Source organism: Notechis scutatus, chromosome 2 (assembly GCF_049901735.1).
Source record: "Notechis scutatus isolate UNSWTSFEM ecotype Mainland chromosome 2, rNotScu1.2, whole genome shotgun sequence".
Lineage (NCBI taxonomy): Eukaryota > Metazoa > Chordata > Lepidosauria > Squamata > Elapidae > Notechis > Notechis scutatus.
The window spans coordinates 217519717-217540412 of record NC_142010.1 but is presented as its reverse complement, the minus strand read 5'-3'; the positions used below and the strand labels follow the sequence as shown (position 1 = coordinate 217540412).

General features: G+C 34.9%; 1 protein-coding gene across 2 annotated transcripts; it reads right to left on the bottom strand.

Annotated features, from left to right (window-relative positions):
* Positions 1–321: 321 nt before the first annotated feature.
* Positions 322–13331, bottom strand: CCDC112 (coiled-coil domain containing 112). 2 transcript variants are annotated; one of them, XM_087958037.1, is made up of 10 exons: positions 13091–13331; positions 11801–11916; positions 10305–10423; positions 9509–9598; positions 7911–7986; positions 6060–6441; positions 4435–4848; positions 3050–3145; positions 981–1099; positions 322–848 (listed from the first exon to the last, which is right to left on the bottom strand). In XM_087958037.1, the coding sequence occupies exons 3-10, from the start codon at positions 10363–10365 to the stop codon at positions 818–820; spliced, it is 1269 nt and encodes a 422-aa protein (XP_087814163.1). In that variant the 5' UTR covers positions 10366–10423; positions 11801–11916; positions 13091–13331; the 3' UTR covers positions 322–817. The 2 variants fall into 2 exon arrangements, with proteins under 2 accessions (XP_087814163.1, XP_026527201.1); XM_026671416.2 differs by having other exon boundaries at positions 13219–13321.
* Positions 13332–20696: the final 7365 nt, after the last annotated feature.

Genomic DNA, 20696 nt, shown 5'->3' with positions numbered 1-20696 from the left:
TACAATGTATGGTTTTGATAATTAGAAAAACAACTGGATAATAGAGTGAGCTTTCTTTTGTCATCATAAGAGATCATTTTGTAATTGTATTGACAGTATATTTGCTGCAAAAGAAATCAAGTTTTTATTCATTTCCCTTTGGGCACATTTTACTTTTTTCCTTTTCTCTCTTTTTTTCTGCTTTTTCTTTTTAGTTTTTATGTTTTTTGTAAAACATTTAAAATAAATTTTAAGATGCACAACAATCATAGACAAGCTTACTTTGAACCATTTTCAATTGTCTGGAAGACACTGCAGAAAGAAAATACTGTGTCTCTCTCTGGGGTTTTTAAAACTGTTATTTATTTATTCGTAAAAATTATTAGTTTTGAAGGATGGCGATTAAGAAACAACTCATTTCTCTATAACACGAGCTTATTATTTTCTATCCATTTAGGAACATTGAAAATATCTGCTTTCCTTCTTAAATTAATCTGAGATACATTATGTAATCAATCTAAGTAAAGCAAAGAAAAAACATGTGTAAATTTTCTGTTTATTTCTGGGTTGAAAATAACAGTGAAAGTATGTAGAAAGCAATACATTTACTTTTTTCTGAGCTTTACAGAAAGAGGTAATTTGCTACATCCAGGTTTTAGAGAAAACAATTCAAACAAAAAAAAAAGCTTTTGCAAGTACTTTACACAATGAAACAATATATACTTGATTTTTATTTAACATAACATTTATACAACATTTTTCATATATAATACAAACTAATATAACAATACATTGTGTTGTTATATTATCTTCAAACAAATTATTTGCAGATATCCAATTATAATCCCTGTCGCCAGCTTGGGACAGCCCTATCAATGTAAAAATAGATTAGTATCTTGCAAATACATTAATCATATAAAACTACATTAATAATATAAATATTTAAACATAAGGTAATTTAAGATGTACATTAATCATATAAAATATTTCAATTTTCTCACCTATGAGGAATATACAACACTGGCCCTGTACCTACAGGTCCAATTTCTTTTGTTCGTTCTTCCCAAACTTTTGTAGGTCTGAATAACCTGCATGGATCCCGAGTTACATTAATGTGAACCTGGTAATAGTGAAAACACAGAAAAAATAATTGAAGGCAACTGCAAATACAAATGAATTAAACAATAAAGAGTAAGAAGTAAACTTGCACAGCACTGTATTTTCATTATTGCAGACCCCAAAATACTATTAGTTTGGATTACAGACCCAGCAATTTATTATGCATCTGATTCTTGTTGAATACTTAGAACAAAGATACAAATCAAGAATGATGACTACTAACAGAAAAGAAGTCAAATGGGACCAGAAAGTAATTACAGAGTAGTACCAAACCTGATAGAACCAAGACCTCTAGAAATACAAAAATTAAATTTCAGTCCACCAAGATTATTACTCCAACATTTTAGAATTATCAGCCTATGGATCATGATTAGATGCTATGTTTCCATTACTATTACTAATAATTAAAATGTCAACTAAAAGATACTCCTTTGGTCTTTTCAGCTGCCAAAAAAGGGAGTGGGGAAAAACAGTGCATTCCTTAAGTGCCTAGATAATTACCCTGGCAGCCCAAAGTTGTTGGAGCACAAGAATATTACTGGAGAGCATGATTGATGACTCTTGGGGATGGATGTGTCCCACTGGAGAATACACATCCAGGGGGTGGGGGGAAGACCAGGGTCAAGGGGAAAATAAATGATGTAATTTAGTATTGGCTGCATCCAGTCAACACCAACATGGCCACTTCTAATAAATCAATTTTCTTTCCTCTGAGATGCGGTTAGGGACTTATGATTTGAATGGGGGTGGGTTTGTTGGAGTCCTGACATAAAATTTAATAAAAATAATATATATTCACATATTGTTTAATATTTAAAGTTCAATTGAAAACAATTTTGCACAAAGTAGCTTTACTGAATTCTATGGGGCTTACTAATTACCATATTTTTTGCACTATAATACACCCCAAAATATATGACACACCTAGCTTTTGGGGAGGAAAACAAGAAAAAAAAATCTGCCTCTGCCTCCCAGCAATTTGCCTCTTTGCAGCAAACAGCATGGTCAACTTCAGCACAGCCTGATTTAGCATGAGCAACTGATTGGCAGTTGGATCTGCCTCCCAGAATACCACCTATCAGCTGTTTCAGGCTGCGGGGATCTCTGCTGCCCATCACTGTCATCAACGCCCATCACCTCCAACTATCGCCGCCTCCACGTGCATCCCATTTTCAGCCCATTTCAAGTGGTGGGGATTGAAAATGGGGTGCACAGTGGCCGAAAATGGGACACGCGGAGGCAGAGATGGCGATGGGCAGCATCAATCCCCGCAGTCTGGAACAGCTGATCCGCAGTATTCCAGGAGGCCAATCCCACCTCCCATCAGCTGCTCATACTAAATCAGGCTGTGCTGAAACTGACCAGGCTGTTTGCTGTTTGCTCAAGGAGGCAAATTTCTGGGAGGCAGAGATCGAAGAGTGGGGACCGGCAGGCGGGCGGGACTTCAGCAACATCTGCTCTGTAAGACGCACAGACATCATTTCCACCTGTTTTTTTTTGGGGGGGGGGAGTGGGTCTTATAGTGCAAAAAATACGGTAGATACGAGGCATTAAACTAAAGTCTGAGTCAACAATCCTAAAACACTTAGAAGAAACACCAAATAAATCCATTAGGAAGTACTGTTGATTCATCATCTCTACAGTTTTAATTTAAATTTAATTTCTAGAGAAGAGAAGGCAATTAGATAAGAACCCATTTTATTTTTAAAATGACCTTATGCAGTTTGCACACCTAACTGAGTTACTCTCAACTCAATTTCTTTTCCATTTTCCATCCTAACCTATTTACAACTTTTCCCCTTGCTTCTGTATGGGCGACTAAATTCCAGTTTCAAGATGTTATATAATGACATTTCAATAAACTATCATATGTGATAATTTTTAAATGCCAAAGTTCTTTTAAGTCAGAAATGTACATGGGACTGAGGTATATAACATATTAAATTCTTACCTTCTTTTTCAGCTTAGACAATCTTTTTTCTTTTTCAATCTTTTCATCTTCCTTTGCCTGCTTTTCTAGAACCTTCAGCTCAAGTTTATGCAGATCCTGAATAAAATTAATGAAATATTGTACACTTTCTCTGTCTCTCTCCCCCTCTCTCCCTCCCACCAGGAAGTCTTGTTTGAGATAAGCCACCATATAAATTGAATAAATAAAATAAACAAATAAGAAAACTTATAGAAATAGTTTGTCGTTTTAACAGCTTAATTGTCAGTCCTAACTGTGACCACTAAACAGGAACACAGGGATGCCCAAGCCAAGAATTGCAAAAACCTGCTTTGGAGACCTTTCTGCAGGCAGAAATAATATAAAGATCAAATATTGGTTAATGGATTTTTAAATTTTTAAATTGGATTTTTTTCAAGTCCAAATTTAAAGCAAGTGCTTGATAAAAACTGAACGCAATTGGAATATACAGTATTAACAATAACCTCACTACAGTCTTTGCTAATGCTAATACTGGAATGTGATATTAGTGAACAGCCTAATATCTGTCTAAAAGTACAAGTCAAACATGGTCAATGAATAAGAAATTTGATATGTAGGCAAGCAAGGGTCATTTGATTAAAAATATAAGGAGAGTCTAAATATGAAATTCAATTAGGAAGTGAAGCAAATAAAGGACCACATTTTTGCCTTATATGGACTTGAGAAATATGTTTTTAATCACCTTGAAGATAATAAAACAAAGGTAATTGGTAAAGGTAATATATCTTTTGATATAGTTTGTTCTCTGAAGGGAGGTTGGCTGCTCTCCTTATGGCCTTCTGAAGAAGAGTGAAGAATTGTTCTTTCAGAACACCTTTAGAGGTTGCTTGGCTATTGTTCTCAGAAGTGAGATGATTAGTTTTATTGCTATTGTTATATCATCATGATATATATGCTATTTTGTTATTCTGTAATATTTAGTATTTTACCCAGAATTGGCAAATACCACTCTTACAGATAAATAAACTGCAGTCTATTCTGACATTTTCAAACTTAATATAGTATATTCTTTGATAACAGCATGTAGAAGATCCTTCTTTTGCTTTAAGGAAATACTGGGGAGACAATTGCAACAAGCATTTGTTTTTCATAATCACTGTCTCATCAATTCAATTCTTGATTACCCCTATCAAATGGTTATTTTAAGCCTGTATATATAATTCTTTTATAAATAATTCTTAAGATTTGCCATTTTTAATGGAAACAATTATATCCAGATGAGACACAACAATTGAATTTCAATGTACATCACAAAGAAGCTTCATACAGTAACAGAATTATCCTTCTCATATGAAAACACAAAGAAACCTGAAATAAATATGGAAGAGATAAACAAGACTACTCACTCGTTCTTGGAATTTAACAATTTCTTCTGCTGCAGTTCTTTTCTTCTCTTCCCTTTCAGCTTCCTCTCTTTTTTCTTTTTCAAATCTCAGCAACTCTTCTTGTTCCTTTTTCTCTCTACTATAATCTTCCAACAATAACTTCATTTGAAGTTGCCGCTGACGTTCTCTCTGCTTTTTTTTCTCCTTCTCTTCTTCCTCTTTTAACTGAGCTTCCTGTTTTGCTGCAGTTGCAAGTGCTTTGTCTTTCTTCCATGCTTCAAGCTCTGCTAATCGTTTTTTCCTTTCCTCTTCAGTTTTCTGCTTCTGAGTTTCTTCACGCTCACGTTGAGTATCAGTGGGCACTTCCTCAGGATTCTCTTTCTGGACTAATATTTTACTCTTTTCTCGTTTCTTCATCTTCCATTTTTGAATGGCCTAGAGGATTAGAATAAAATGAATAAAATAATTCATAAATAAATAAATTTATCATGCTATTTCTAATCATCTAAAGGAAAACAGGACCTAAGATGTACAATGGGTGTCTTCATGATTCTGAAGAGATGTTAAAAATCTGTTTGACAACTGTGAGAAACAAATTACTATACTAGGATGGGTTTTGGGATGATCTACCAGAGCTTTTCTGGTCTTATAACTATTAGTCATAAGTCAAGGACTACCTTATTATGATTAGGAAATAACAACTAAACGACTGTAATACTTTGTTAGATTATTTAATGCTTTCACATTTCAATGGAACAGATTTCCATAGCCTTATTAGATTTGAGTCTTAAATGCAGAATTATGCATTCTGATTAAAGTTGAATAAATTCCAGTTTGTATGACTATCACCAAACCTGGAGAATAGAGAAACAATGAACAACTAGGTGAATGTTTGTTGGTGAGGAAATTATAGGCTCTAAGAATTTTTAAAAAGGGACACAGAATAATAAAAAGAGACAGAAGGAGAATGAAGTGGTGTAGTCTAATATAGAACCCAAAGAAGAACGATCTATTTTTCCCAACTACAGATAGTCCTCGAGTTACAAACACAATTGAGCCCAAACTTTATGTTTGTAACACAGTTGTTAAGTGAATCTGGCTTCCCCACTGACTTTGCTTGTCAGAAGATCGCAAAAGATGATCACCCAGAATACTGCAACCATCATAAATATGAACCAGTTGCCAAATATTTGAATTTTGATCACATGACCATGGGGGTGCTGCAATGGTCATAAGTATGAAAATCAGTGATAAATTACTTTTTTCTGTGCTGTTGTAACTTTGAACAATCACTAAACGAATTGCTATAAGTTGAGGACTACCTGTACAATATTCATGGTTATTGCAACAGTACTTCAACATGTTCTCATGTTCCAAAGCACTGAACATTATCAGCTATACTTACTACATCATGTAAACATTCTTCTTAAATCTAATTTCTAGCATAACAATTAATAGTATGGAATTTATAATTCTACCACATCAAAGGGTACCAGGTAAGGGAATATTGATGAAAATGGAAAGCATTTACATGCTAGCATAAATAAATAACTATTGGTTAAGAAAAAAATAATTGCATAGATCAGTTCTAGTATACACTGGCACTATTAAATTTATGGACAAATGAACTGGCAAAATTATCTCACCTCCTTTTTCTGTGACTCTAAAATTAGAAATTCTTTATGCCATTTCTCATGTGATTGAATGTCTTCCTTTGTTCTATCAGGGAGGTGTTCAAGGGTTTCAGTGATGTATGATGGTTTCCCTTTATGTTTTCTCCAAATTCTTAGGAAGATTTGATGATCACATTGATCCCAACCTCCTTGCCTTCCTCCAGTTTGCTGAAGAAATCTTTCAAGCTCAATGACTTCTTCAGGAAATTGATTTTGGACTTCCTTATGTACTGGAAATACACACTGCTTGAAAATTCTTGCAGCTGAAGTTCCTACAGCCCACATCTCAATTTTTCTTTCTAAGGCACTGATCTCATTTGTAGCAGCATTCTCCTCTCTTAGAAGTTCATCATAACTAAAATTTTAAAAAATATAAAAAAATAATCTAACATAAAATAAAAAATAATGTGACTAAATCTGTGCCTAAGTTTCATGAACAGCTTGTAAAAGTTGTATTAACTGAACAAGTATACAAAGCAGTGTGATGTGATATCATTTTGCTGCTCATACCACATGGCACTCAGAAAATCCAAATGGGGTTTTGCATGTATATATTTAGAAGAAATCTTTAAATCCTGACACTGGTAGCAAACCTCAGAAATTTTCTTCAGAGATCTTTAAATCATAAATATATAATAAAATGTAAATATGATTCTTACAAAAGCCAAATACTGTATTGCCTTAAATAATTAAACACAAAGTAAAATACATATTTAAAATTAAAACATTTGGGTTAACTTTTAATTCACTGTTTTTTATACATTAGAAATATAAATCAAAGATAAAAATAATATAGCACACTTCAGCACATTAAAGATTTTTCTTTTACATTCCTAACACAAAACACACACACACACATACACACTTTTATATCAATAGCACAAATTGGTCAAAATTATTGTCCCTTCCTTATTATATAAGTTAGATTGAAAGAAAAGTAGTTTGGCCATGGCCGCCAGACAAGCTCATAACAAAAATGTTAAACAAACATTTCTGTATGAACTGCTCAATCAGCTAAAAAGCACATTATGTGGCAAAGAGAATGTCTTCTACAGGGATTATTAGCCTTGACTTCCCTTTCTACTTGACTCGAGAACATAATTTTCTTTCCTGAAATTTAAAAAAAATGGAAGAAAAAAGACTATCATCCTCCATTGCTCCCTATGTCTAATGTGGACTTCTGGAAACAGCCAAGAAGATGCTGCTATATTCTGCAATCTAGCCATACATTTTAATTTTATTATTTAATTTATATGCTGAATTTTGATTTAAATGGAACACTCATGAAAATTTACAATTTGAAACATAAAAAATCCCTAGTGGCCAAAGGGAATTTAATCGTTGATTTTTATAAAGATGATAAAAGAGAATATTTCATGTCTTTAAAATGCACTTTACTATTTTATGGGTTACAACATATACAATATTACTAAATATATCTTCATTACATAAACACATTTAGCTTTTGAGAATAAACTGAATATTTAAAGTATTGATATTATATCAAATACTAAGAGTCAGGGTAGATTACAAATTGCTACAAGACTGCAAATTTAGAATTTACTTTCTACACGCCATTTGTAGTTTGTACTTCAATGGTTTTTTTCTAACACTATCAAAGGGCTTTGTGGTTATTTATGCAGAAATGCTAATTTACTGGAAAACTGTTTTAATAAAGTTAGATTTGTATCTTTTTGTATTCTTTCATTTTTATTAACTTTTTAAACATTATATGAATGTTTCCTATTTAACATTTTCCTATTTAGTTAACTTATGGTAACAAAACCCAATATATACATATTTTAATTAAAAGAACATAAATACATTTGTCGCTGCTCTTCTTTAAAAGAACTTATTGCTGCTTCAGCTTCTTCCATCATTTCTCTAAGCTTGTCAACAACTACAAAAGAGAGAGGAGATAATGTTTGCTTATCAAAACCGAGAAGTTCAAATGTATCACAAAGTATAGAAAGGTAATGTATCTTAAATAATCCAATTTAAAAGTAAAAATATAATAAAAAAGAGAGGAGATTTGATATATGCAAGTGTGCTATTCCGAAAATGTCTGTGTCAAGAACAGAAGCATAAACAGAAAATACATTAACAAAATCAAGTTACAATTAAATGATCTTGATCTAGAACAGGGGGCTCAAATTTGTGGTATCACATCATCATGGGATGTATCGCAACTTTTTCCCCCTTTGCTAAAACGGGGGTGGGTATGACCAGCGTGTGACACATCCAGCCCGCAGGCTACGAGTTTGACACCCCTGATCTAGAATAAGAAGATTTTAAAATTTGATAAACTTCTTGTATCTTTAACAGTGAGACAGAAAAGAGAACTTTAGCAGCAGAGGCATCCCATAATCCTTCCTTTGCTAGAATTTCTTCATTTATACAACAATTCAAGCTGAAGGAGTCTAATTCCATTTTCTATCTAGTCACTTTGATTTGATCACAGATAAAGGGATAATTGCAGCTATTTTGATATTAATATAAAGTCACAATACACACTGTATATGTAAATATGCAAATGTCTAGGGTGATGTCATCCTTTATAATTTTTTAATAAGAGGTTATTTGCATTTTATAAGTTTGGGAAAGTGTGTTTGGTGTTGTGGCTAAGGCGCTGGCTTAGAAACCAGAAAACTTAGTTCTTTGGATATGAAACTTGGCTTTGAGGCAGTCCTCCTCTCTCAGCCCAGTTCACCCCCATTTGATTGTGAAGAAAATAGGAGGCAAGAAGTATGTACATTGCCTTGAGTTGAGCAATTAAAAAAAGTGAAATAAAACAATAATAGTTATGCATATGAAAGCCAACAGCAACTAAAAAAACTGGCACATATGATTTTACACTGTTGTGTAAACAGTAGGTGGATAAAAATGCCAAATCTCGTCTGAAGATCTGGCTAACTGCGATGAACCATGATAATGAAAATCAAAGTTGGAAGGTTATGGCATAAACTAGCCATAATGGTTCCAGTAGTTATCGGCATACAGGGTGATACACCAAAAAACCTTGGGAAGCATTTATAAAATCTGCATATTGGCAAAATTTCCATTAGTCAATTGCAAAAGGTCACACTGCTTGGACATACTACACATACTACACTGATACCTTACAATATCCTAAGTTCTTTGGAAGCACTCAATATGTATGAAGATCAAAGGAGTGGCAGCTGTGACTTCACATTTTTGTGAACGGATAATAATTTCAACATGTTCCTTAGCAAGTGAACAGAAAACTATAAAGTCTGAAAGTTATCTTGCAACTAGCTGAAATGTGAAATTTAAAAAAACTTTTCAATTTTATAATTAAGAAATTGCAAAGTACTATTGCTAAAATACAGATAATTTATAGCACAATTATTCAAACTACTTTTAGCAATTTTGCTTGTATAACTAAAACATTAGCTGCTTACATTCTGGAGTTGGTTTCACATCTTTTAGCTGTCGCTGAAGTCCCTTAACAGCACTATGGATTCTAGTCAGTTTTTGTTGTATTTTTGCTTCTATGAAAAAAGTTCATAGCATTTTATTAGTATTTTTCCACTAGAAAATTATGTTGTTTTAATATCTTGCCCTCTTATAACTTTAAATTCGTTCACGTTCAAATATCATAAAAATGCACAAATGCCTAAAATATTGTTCTCTACAATTCTTAAAATAAATGTTAAGAAATGAAGCAAGAAATTTTGAGATATTAAGAATATGCTAAACAATTTTTGTAAGTCAGAACAGGAATGCATTATTTTACATGCAGTCAGCCAACTTTTCTTTATTCAAATGTCACTCCAAAAAACCTCCCTCCCCACCCCCACCTCCACCCCCGGCTGACTCTTTCTATATGAAGGTCCTTGACTGGCAATGAATGAAAAAAGTAAGATATCTTCCAAAACTGCTATTTTCTCTGCAGAGGTAATGGATAATCTGGCCATGGCAAAGTAAACTATTAGACAATTACTTTGAGGTATTATGGGTCTGGCTAATATTGTATAACTCCCAACAGGAAATCCATTGTTTCAATTAATGAAGATTTCCTAATCCGAAATAGTAAGATACTATTCTAAAGGTCCGCTAGTCATCATACAAACTGCAGAGAAGCACATTATGAAAACCTCAAAGCTGACCTGTTGTTTACATAACATAATGAATCAAGAACATATTTTCAGTCTTTTTAAAAATGGTTAATGAATAAAATATAAAATATCATTTTACTTTCTGTTTTCCGATTTTTAGTCAATTTGTGTTCGAGTTCTTCCAGTATGCAATATTCCATCGTAAAATCACTCTTCTTATTGAAAATAACATTCTTATGCTTTTGAAGGTTCACAAGTCTAGGAAAGGGACAAGATTTCTTGAAGTACATATATGACGAGGGACAGAATACATACTGCTATTAGATTGGTTTGATGCTAGAGCTTGATTTTATGAGCTGAGAGATTGATTGGCCCAAGGTGGCTTTCACCCAACTGGCTTTCATATCTCTTTGGAACGCCTGGGGGGAAAATGGAAAAATTGGGGGGGAAACGGGACAGTTTCCCATTTTTTCCCATTTTCTCCCCTCCCCCATTTTTCCCAAAGCCATTTGGGGAAAAAACCCTGTTTTTTCCCAGTTTTCTGGGGTTTTTTCCAGGCCTTCTAGCCTGGTGTCTTAAACCATTAGATCACACCAAGCTCTCTTTCAAACAAAGCATTCAAATAAAGCATATTAAATAAGTATTTTAATGGTCAGTAAATCCAATTTGTATATTAATATATACTAGTAAATAAATTTTAAAATAGTCTGCAACCACATGATTTTTATATGATATAAAACACCCCTTCATTTGCAGGCAAATTAGATATTAACAGGATTGGCCTCATAAAAACAGTAGTTGAAAGAAAACCATTCATCCCAAAGTATAGCACATAAAGAAGATGCCTGTGACATATAAACATCATAAATCCAATAATCCACAAAATAATCCTAATAAAATATTTGAAAATGTAATTTCAAAATAAATTAAATGTAAATTAAAACAGCCATGTAAACAAGCAATAGATAAATAAAGATATTATTTCCAGAAAGGAGAGAATTATTCAAAATTAAATTTAGGATGAAAACGATTGTTCCTTAAAAGTAAAATGAATTATTTATTCATTGGATCTATTCCTGCCACAATCAAAGGCAGTTTATGATACATCCTTGAAAATTATAAAATGTCCAAGGCTTCATATACCAAACCAAAAATAAAACATAATAAACTCAATCAACTCACTCCTCTCCCCAAAACATACAGACTGAAGACTTTCATACCCCAACAATTTGCTGCTATGAGAAGGGTGGCCAAATACATTATTTAAATAAATAAGCAAAATAGCAGTTTTTAATAGCATATAAAACTGATCACATTTCCAAGGGAAGACTATTCCAGGCCATAGGTACACCAATGGAAAACTATCTCTGTAAGTCTATACTCCACTCTCTTTGCAGATGTACGGATTCACTAGTAGATACCTTTTGAACCACAAGGACAAATTATGAAAATAAATGCTTGTGAAACTATACAAGCGACCTTAAAGGTTGATATAGTTACTTACACTGAATAAAAATATAATTTCAAACATTTTCTCTTTCTTACAATACCTGACCATTTTAAAAATACTTTATTTTTACTTTTTTCCTATGTCTTGTTTTAGAGAAGTTATACCATTACAGAATTTAAACTTACTGATTTTTTAGTTTATTGCCTGTTCTTATAAATTCAATTTTCTTAACTTGATCAGTTTTGGTCTTCCAACTCTGAAAATGTTGAAGAGCATCTGGAGCACTAAAACAGCTGCCATTCTATGCAAAACACAATTTTAAAAATCATTATAATCAAATATAGTAGTACATTTTCATTAAAGAGTGTTTAAAACATAAAGACAGGAGAAAGCTCAATTTAGACCTAAAACTACTTCAAACCTCATCTTAATTTTGTTCATTTTAATAACATGGTAAAATAGTAAAGGCAATTCTTCAGGTCCCTTCCAAAGCTAAAATGTTTTGATATTTTATTACCTTAACAAGCTTCAAAATTCTACAGCAAAGGACATTGAATACTTGAATGTTGGATTTGACAATAAAGCAGTAGAAAATTGAGATTTCCACCCCAAACCAGAGAATATTCAGGGGAGGGGGGCATTTAGCCAAAAGGACACACCATTTGCACAACAGGAAGATAGTAATATTTTCTCTGCAATTAAACAGTACAAAGAGTTCCATGATTTACAGTTTATTTAAAAGACAGATACATCAAACATCCAATTACTCTTCCCATTTATCTGTGTTTCCTTGACATGCATTTTGCCTAACTGGACAGCAATACTGTCTGGAATTGGAACAACAGCAAATGATAGAGGGCCCTGGCAGTTGAGACCAGGAGACAAATGCAGCCTTCAGAAGAAAATCTGACAGAGCACCCCAGCTTTACTGTCTGGGGAAAAAAGTAGCTTCTGCCTCCTGACTGTTGAGGTGAGCAAGCATCCATCACACACATAAATATGAAGTATAGACAGATATAAGACACCAAAAGCTGGACAGATCTTTAAATTTAATATTTAGAAGCAAAACTTTCAGCTTCAGATCACTGGTTGAAGGGATAGCAACTTTTCATAACGAACCATGGTTTCATAACTGCAGAAATTTGTATAAAGATTTTGGATTCTGCAAGCTCGAATGTATGGGGCTTATCCCTCTCCGTTTTCTCCTATACAGAACTTCAACTTCTGATCCGATTCAGTCCGCTCCCTTTAAAAGGACCAGGTTTTCTTGTCCATCTCCATGCCATGCCTCGGAAGAAATCGGCCATTGCCTGTGTGATACCGGACATTTCTGCTAAGATCCCCAGCTGCCCAGGTAAATCAATATAGATCTTCTAGCATAAGACTTCTCCTACTCGGAGCCTTCCAGAGGCGGCAAAAGATAACTGCCAGCACAGGAATTATAGCTCAGCTAACGTCCAGACCGGGTAACTTACTGGGGGACTGGGTGGGGTGGGGAGTTTGATCTCTGCTCGATATATCCAGCCAAGTCACGATCCCCCGCCTCCCGTTGTGCAACTGGGGAGGAAGGCTTTAATAGCGAAGCAGAGGTGGGCGAAATTACCTGTTGGTACCTGGTCCACCCCTCAAGCGCCGGCGTTGCTAGGGCGGCCATGTTCCAAGCCGAGAAATGAGGCGGGACAGCGCCGCGTCGGAGGGAGGTCCTTTCATTTATATGGTTGACGTCAGGCCGCTACGATGAAGAGTGGGCAACGGTTGGAGGCGTAGCCGTTTTGCTTTAGATGCTTTTTATAGGGGCTGCTCCTGGCAGTCAGTAGAGAAATTCAGATCGTTAATCTAGTTGTAAAATTAACAATATTCTAAATTTCGTATACTTCATTAAAAAAAGTTTGTCCTACTCCGTTTGTATTCTATGTGGATTAAAAAAAGTATGTTTTTAAAGTTCGTTTTGAGTCAGATCAAACTTAATTAACCCATTTATTAAAACTGGTCAAACCCCACTTTCCTAAAATGAAAACAAGTTGAAAGCAATAAAAGCAATTAAATAAGATTATTGTAATAAAAATGGGTGGATTAAAAATGCCAAATCTGAATTGTGGAGTTCTTGGTGTTCTCTGAACTTGTTTAGAGATGCTCCATTACAGGTTGACTGAAGATGATGGGGCTTCAAAGAGAGACAATTAGTGACAAAAAAAAAACATTTTATAAACTGTAGCTGCAGAACTACAAACAGAACAGTACAAAATGCTCAGAGGTACTAACAGTAACCTTTGCTGAAAATACTTCATTGCTAAATTTGGTTTTTGGAAATATGTTGCTCCTGGATTTTTTTATTTTTCATTTTACACAGCTTCAATTACGTTGGTGATTTTTCATGGTTTTTCTTTTGAATTTAATTAATTAGTGGGAAGCAATTGAAAGCCTGGAAATAGTCATCCAGGCACATTAAAGAAATTTGTTCCTATTGATTCTTTAATGGGTTGGAATCAGAGCTGGTATTCAGCAGGTTCTGACCAGTTCTGGAAAACCGGAGTGGAAATTTTGAATAGTTCGAAAAACTGGCAAATACTTCTTCTGACTGGCCCTGCCCCATCTCTTCTCTGCCTCCCAAGTACCAGCTGATCTGCTGGGTCTTCTTTGGTTGCCCTGCACAGGAGAACAGAGTTGGAAAGCAGGTTAGTGGGGTGGGGAGGGAATGGAGATTTTACAGTATCCTTCCCCTGCCATGCCCACCAAGCCACTCCCACCAAGCGACACCACACCCACCAAGCCACACAGAACCGGTAGTAAAAAAATTTGAATCCCACCACTGGTTGGAATGAGAATCTCCTATTTTAGTTTCACACAACATTGCTCTTTAATCCTTGATTAATTTGGAGTGTTACAATAAAATTTTCAAATGCAGGTAGTCCTCAACTTATGACCACATTTGAGCCCAAAATTTCTGTTGCTAAGTGAGACATTTGATAAGTGCATTTTGTCCCATTTTATGAATTTTCTTGCAAAGTTGTTAAGTGAATCACTGAAGTTACTAAATTACTAATACAGTTGTTAAGTGAATACGGCTTCCGCATTGACTGCTTGTCAAAAGGTCGCAAAACAAAATCACATGACCCAAACAATTGCATCGAATATGAATAAAATAAATAAAGACACTGATAGACTCTTTGGAATAAGATAAACATTTTAAAATATATATAATTCCAGAATACTTTTTATTTGTTTAAATCTGTCTTCAGAAAATATTTTCAAAAAAAACAATACAATGTTTAATAAATGCTGATGAAGTTCTTCAGTTACCCCAAAATATTTTTGGAAAAGATATAATTCTCAGTTAAAGTGTGGGGAAGGGGGAATCTTGAATTGAAGATTAGTATAATTGTGGGGGAGGAGATCAAAAAAGGGGTAGAATCAAACATTTCAACTTAGGTCCACATATCTATCTTTTCCATATGCTTGGCTCTCCCTTCTTTTTCCAGTCTTTTTATCTGTGTCTCTGGTAATCTATTTTTACCTTTTGCTCTATCTTTATTGTGTGTACTCCCACAAATGCAGAAGTTAGAGTTATTTTTTTTAAAGTTCATAATGATGTCAAGTACAGTCATACATCTTCAAACTTGAAGCTGAAGTTCACAACCCTTTAGTGAGCATCCATGAATTTATTATAGCACTGTGAGATTGCTCACAGATGATGACTGCCATTTTGTACATGGCAGTCACAAAGCACTCACTTACTGGAAGGCAGACAGATGGGGATGCTGCTTACTACACATCAGTTTACTTTTGGGGAGCAGTTCTGGTTCTAACTAAGTAAGAACGGTAGATTGTAATTCCTCATTTTGGATTTCTTAGAATACCTATGGGGCAGAGATGGAACCCAGATGATTATAATTAATATGGGCATTGTTCCTTGGCTCTATATTTAGCTTCCCATTTAATGTATTAAATTATTAAATATTAAAAATTAAATTGGTCAGGAACCCTACTGATTCCATTGGAGGTTTGTAAATGTATATTGATACCTCAGGGCAGTGGCCTCCAACCTTTTGGGCACCAGGGACTGGTTCTGTGGAGAAAGGTTTCTCTGCACATCAGAGCGTGTGTGGTTTCACAAGCTACCTGCATCCCGCAAATGGGACTTCACTTATTTGCATGGTGGCATGCCATAGACCTGGGCCAGTCCACGAACCAGGGATTGGGAAGACCCCTGCCTCAGGGCATCATGTCAGAAACACCATACCAAGTCAATGTAACACTTTCTATAAACATTTGAAAGCTAAATTCACATAATTATGTAAAGTTGCTAAAATTATCTTATATCTCCTGTAATTATACTAGTTTGGTATCTGTCCACACCAGCATGGGCCAGGAAAGAGCCATATATACTTGCTTGGATACTGTCTACTGTTTCTGACTGTTTCTAAAACCAGTGTAATTACACATATGCAGTATAATTTTAGCAATGTCACCATTCACCGGCTGGGTGACTTTGAGCCAGTCACTTTCTCTCTCTCAGTCCAATCTACCTCGCAGTATTATGGGGAAAATAGGGGTACTGTACATGTTCTCTGCCTTTAGTTACTTGCAAGGTAATAAAGACAGGATAAAAATATAATAAATAAGTTCCTACATAATTGTGATCTTTAAATATTTGATTTTGGACAAATCCCCCCAAAAGACCTATGAGTTTGCTCTAGTAATTTGGATTTAGTCTGTCACAAGATAAAAGGAAAGCTCAAGAAGTTTTACATGTAAATGTATGAAAACGAAAGTCCCATTGTCAGATTGCCCAAATGTGGGCAATCCTCTCTCATTTTTAACTGTGATTTGGGAACGGACCTTGTTCATATCATATCCAATTCCCATAGCTTTCCTTAAAACCCAAGAGAGAAAATAAGTTCCCTTTTATTTTAAGTAAGGAAACACCCACAATATATTTGATGCATCTATACGGAAGTAAGGACTTCAAACCCACATTCTTAGATTAAAATTCCTATGACTTGTTCATTGAACTGAAGCTGACAAGAAGGCTGTCTGGCCAGGGTACAAAACACAAAGCAGCAAAATAAACTTGGCTAACTCCTAATAACAGTTGATGAGCAAAAATGTCAAAACTTCATTTAGGATTATCGTTACCAACGTTTTACATCATTAGTGCATGAAGCATAGCTATCATAATAAAAGAAACTGTAAAGGAGAACAGCAGTGAAATTTAGAAACAACAACTCAGTTTTAAGAGGAATGGTAAACAAAAAAAATGTGTTTCAAAATTGCCTTCTCTGGCCAGCAGATGTCATTAAAAAAAAACCAACATGGCAGATTCCACATGAAGATAATATTGTCTCTTAAATTTAATTGCTAGAGATAATGCCAATACAATGATACAAAGGAAAAGAGGGGGCAGTAATGCTCTACTTGGACTAAGGTACCAATAAAAACCTCATCAGCTGCTATTTATCTGAAAGAGAAACTTCTTTTGCTGCCAGCATCTCATCAAAACATTTTGTAATCACTCAACTCAGCAGTTTGTAACTTCGATGAAAGATACAAGGCAGTTTCTCCTATTAGTGTTAATGCACATTCCTTCTGTTGCTGAGTTGGCAGAAAAGTGTGATGACATAAACTGCACTGTTCTGACCCAGGCTTTGTCAAACTTAATAAAACACAAACTGAATTTAAAAGTAAAACCTTTTTTAATGCGACACTGGGAATTACTAGTATTCCCAGCCAAAACTAATTAGACACAGTTCCTCCAGATAAGAGCATGCTTTTCAGTGCTGTAGATTGCTTACTAACAAACAGAAGTCCAATTAAGGCTTAACATAAACCAACTCAAAAACCTATAAAAAACTGACCAGAGTACAGAGCTTTAAGATGGACTCGGAGATTACTGAATTGCTTTGCTTCTTGCAAAGCTCTTCGTCATTCAGGACTGACTTTTATCTCTTATGGGAGGGGCAATCACCTCCCAGCTTTACTCCCAAGTCGCTCCTTCTGCTTCAGCTGCTCTCGCCTTCTAGCAGCTCTGTGCATACACACACTGGGAACAGGCTCCCTGGGGCCTTCTGCTTTGCTGTTGCCAGACTCCGAAAGCTCCAAAGGCAGCACCCCACTCTCAGATGGTCCTGGCCCCATCCCTGCATCAGATGCAGGACCTTCCTCCAAGTCCTCGCCAGACTCCCTGACTGGTTCCCTTTTGTCCTCACTATCCGATACCTCTGCTGTCCACACGGGCTGCCACAACATGCACAATCCCCACAATGGTGCTGTACATACAGATTTAACTCGGGATACTTTCAGGGCAGCAATTGGAAGATTCTCTGGCTTCTTTTCTTGTGTGACCCAACATTGCCTGTGTGACAGGACATAGCAAGGGGACTCTGAACACCCCTTCTTCTTCTTTCCTCTTTATCGTATGTCCTAGGTCACCAGGTTGCTTAGTTTTGGGGATACTTTCTGCAATGCATACCAACCAGCTTCTCAATTTTCTTAATCTAAAAATTATTTCTGCTTCCTTCTTTGTGCAGGAAAACGACAGATTTAGGGAGTTTTATCAGTGTCTGAAAAGCTAAAAAGCAGATGAATATATAATCTCCACAGTACCTTGATCTGTACTTCCAATTTACAATTATACTGATCCTAGGCATATTTACTCTGAAGAAAGTCTTGTCATTGAAACAAGGCAACTAGTCATGAGTAAGAGTGTATCAGAGTTTGGGACTTTTTAAAAAAAACAACACAAATTTTATTCAGTTTTTCACATTAAAAACAAAAATCTCTTTTCAGTGGACAACATATTTCCGGGTCATCACCTTTACACACAAATATGACAGCAATTATACATTCATATATGCATACTTAATTCTATTATTACCTTTTCCATTCCAAATTTTCAGTAAGGAGAGAAACAAACACATTAATTCTAGCCTCTTTCATTAATCTCAGTTGAAACATCTTTTTGTTTCATTTCAATTATTTCAAATATAATCCTTTAATATTTATTTTAAAAATAAAGATAAACAATATGTGTTTGCATAATAATAATAATAATAATAATAATAATAATAATAATAATAATAATAATAATAATAATAATAATAATAATAATAATAAAGTTACCAATGTCTCTCCTTGCTTTTAATAGTCTATGTTAACTTATTAATTTAGTTGGTTCTTTAGTCTCATATTCCCTTTCCATTACACATTCTTTTTATAAATTCTAGATTAATATAAATTTTAACACTAAAAAAAGTATAGGTTTCCCCCCTTTTACTGCTTTGAGTGTGACACCTCAATGATTAAAATATACCTTTATTCCCTCATCTTGATTCCCAATAAACCATTATTTTTAAGAAGTTACAATAATAATCATTACATCTTTTCATTTGGATTCCGCAGCATATTTCCCCCCCTTGATTTTTAATGAGAGTTATCAGTGTCGATATTACCCTATTTTCTAAATATTTTTAATTGCAGAAATATTCTTATTACCCCTTGTCACCCTGCAGAATCCCCTTTTTAATTCATCAACCATTATCTCTGAAAAAACCATTTCTTTTCAACATTTTACTATTTCCGTATTTCTTTATTTCATGCACCTGTTTCTTACTGCTTCTCCTCCCCCTCTTTTCCCCATATCTTTTCTCATTCCAGTTTATATCCCTCTCTTTTTTAATATCTTCCTTTCCCCTTTCTGCTGGGTCTTTCTGCCTTTCCCGACTTCACAGGTATTCCTCCTTTTGATTGCCTTCTTAAATCTCAACTTTTTAACCTTCCTTCTTTCCCTACTTCTTTGTAGTGTTCTTTGTGTTAATTGTCTATTTAAAATGTCTTCTCCTTGAATCAACTCCTCCTCCTCTGAAGCTTTTTCTTCTTGTTCTTCAATCACCATTTCCATTTTTTCTAACACAGAGCAAAGTGATTCGCCTCTTTCCTGTAGTAATTCTCTCATATTTTTAAGTTCCATTTTTAATTCCCAAAGAGATACCATCATTACACACTCTTATATTTTATGATCATTAAAGTCCACAAAAAAACACACACTTTTACTTTCCTTCTTTCTTCTTTCAATTTTCTAAAGTTCTCAGTTATTCCAGCCCAGGGTCTATACCAAAAACATCAATCAATCCCACAGTCAGTCTTTCCTTGCTTTTTCCTTTATTCTGGTTCTGCTTTCACTTTCTGAGATTCTTACTTTGTTTCAATATTTCTTTAATGTTATATCCACACAAGTTCATTCAGAAACAGGATGCTTTCCGTTTTGTTTGAGCTCAAGTTTTTGTCAAAAGGTGGCACTCTCCATTATACAAAGTCTTCACCTTTCCCCCCTATTTTTTTATTTAGGGTTTTTCGAACCACAATATTCCAGCACAGTCCAGTCTCCAATTTGTAAACTTTATTATTATTATTTTTTGACAATCTTAAGTCCAGCTTTATTTTATGCCTGTTTATTCCCAAAATATTTTAGTCCAATTTAGTTAAATCTTTCGTTCCAGCTTCTTCCTTTCCCAATTCGAAGCCCCGCTTAGCTGTCAAAAATATTTTCTTGTTTTTTTTTCCTGTCCCTTTGTAATTTCGCCGCTCACTTTTCTTTTCTTAAAAATTCCATATTACCTTAATCCCAGGGTACTTTTGTTTAGTTGTATTGCCCAGTTGTCCCGGTTCAGATGTTATCCACCTCTTTCTCCACTCCTGCACAAATTTTAATCCAGCTGAGTCCTCCTCTTCGGGGTGGCCATTTTAAACCACCACTGCAGTTGTCTTCGGGGGGGAAAAGACCAAGCCTAGGGGGGGAGATGCAGCTCCCCTCAACCTGGCTTGCGGCTTCCACTTACTCCAGCGCCCCTCCAAGGCAGCTTCAGCCCCTAATCGTAATGATCGGGGCTCTCCAATGAAAGAGCACGGACCATAGCTGCAGAGAGTCGCAATCTATGGTCCGTCAGCGAGGAGGCTCCACCTTCTTTCAGAGTTTGGGACTTTTCAACAGTCCTGTGTTATCTGAATTTCTAAAAAAACATTTCAATCTCTTCTTTTCTGCTTCTTCATAATTCTACAACTCAGTGATTCCCAACATTTCCATTA

Coding starts and splice junctions, on each gene's coding strand:
- CCDC112 (XM_026671416.2), bottom strand. CDS start 13,269: ATGGCCGCCCTAGCAACGCCGGCGCTTGAGGGGTGGACCAGGTACCAA. Junction 3,146..4,434: donor TTGTTAAATTCCAAGAACGA/GTGAGTAGTCTT, acceptor AATTTTATTCAG/GATCTGCATAAACTTGAGCT. Junction 849..980: donor GTGTTGTATATTCCTCATAG/GTGAGAAAATTG, acceptor TTACATTGATAG/GGCTGTCCCAAGCTGGCGAC.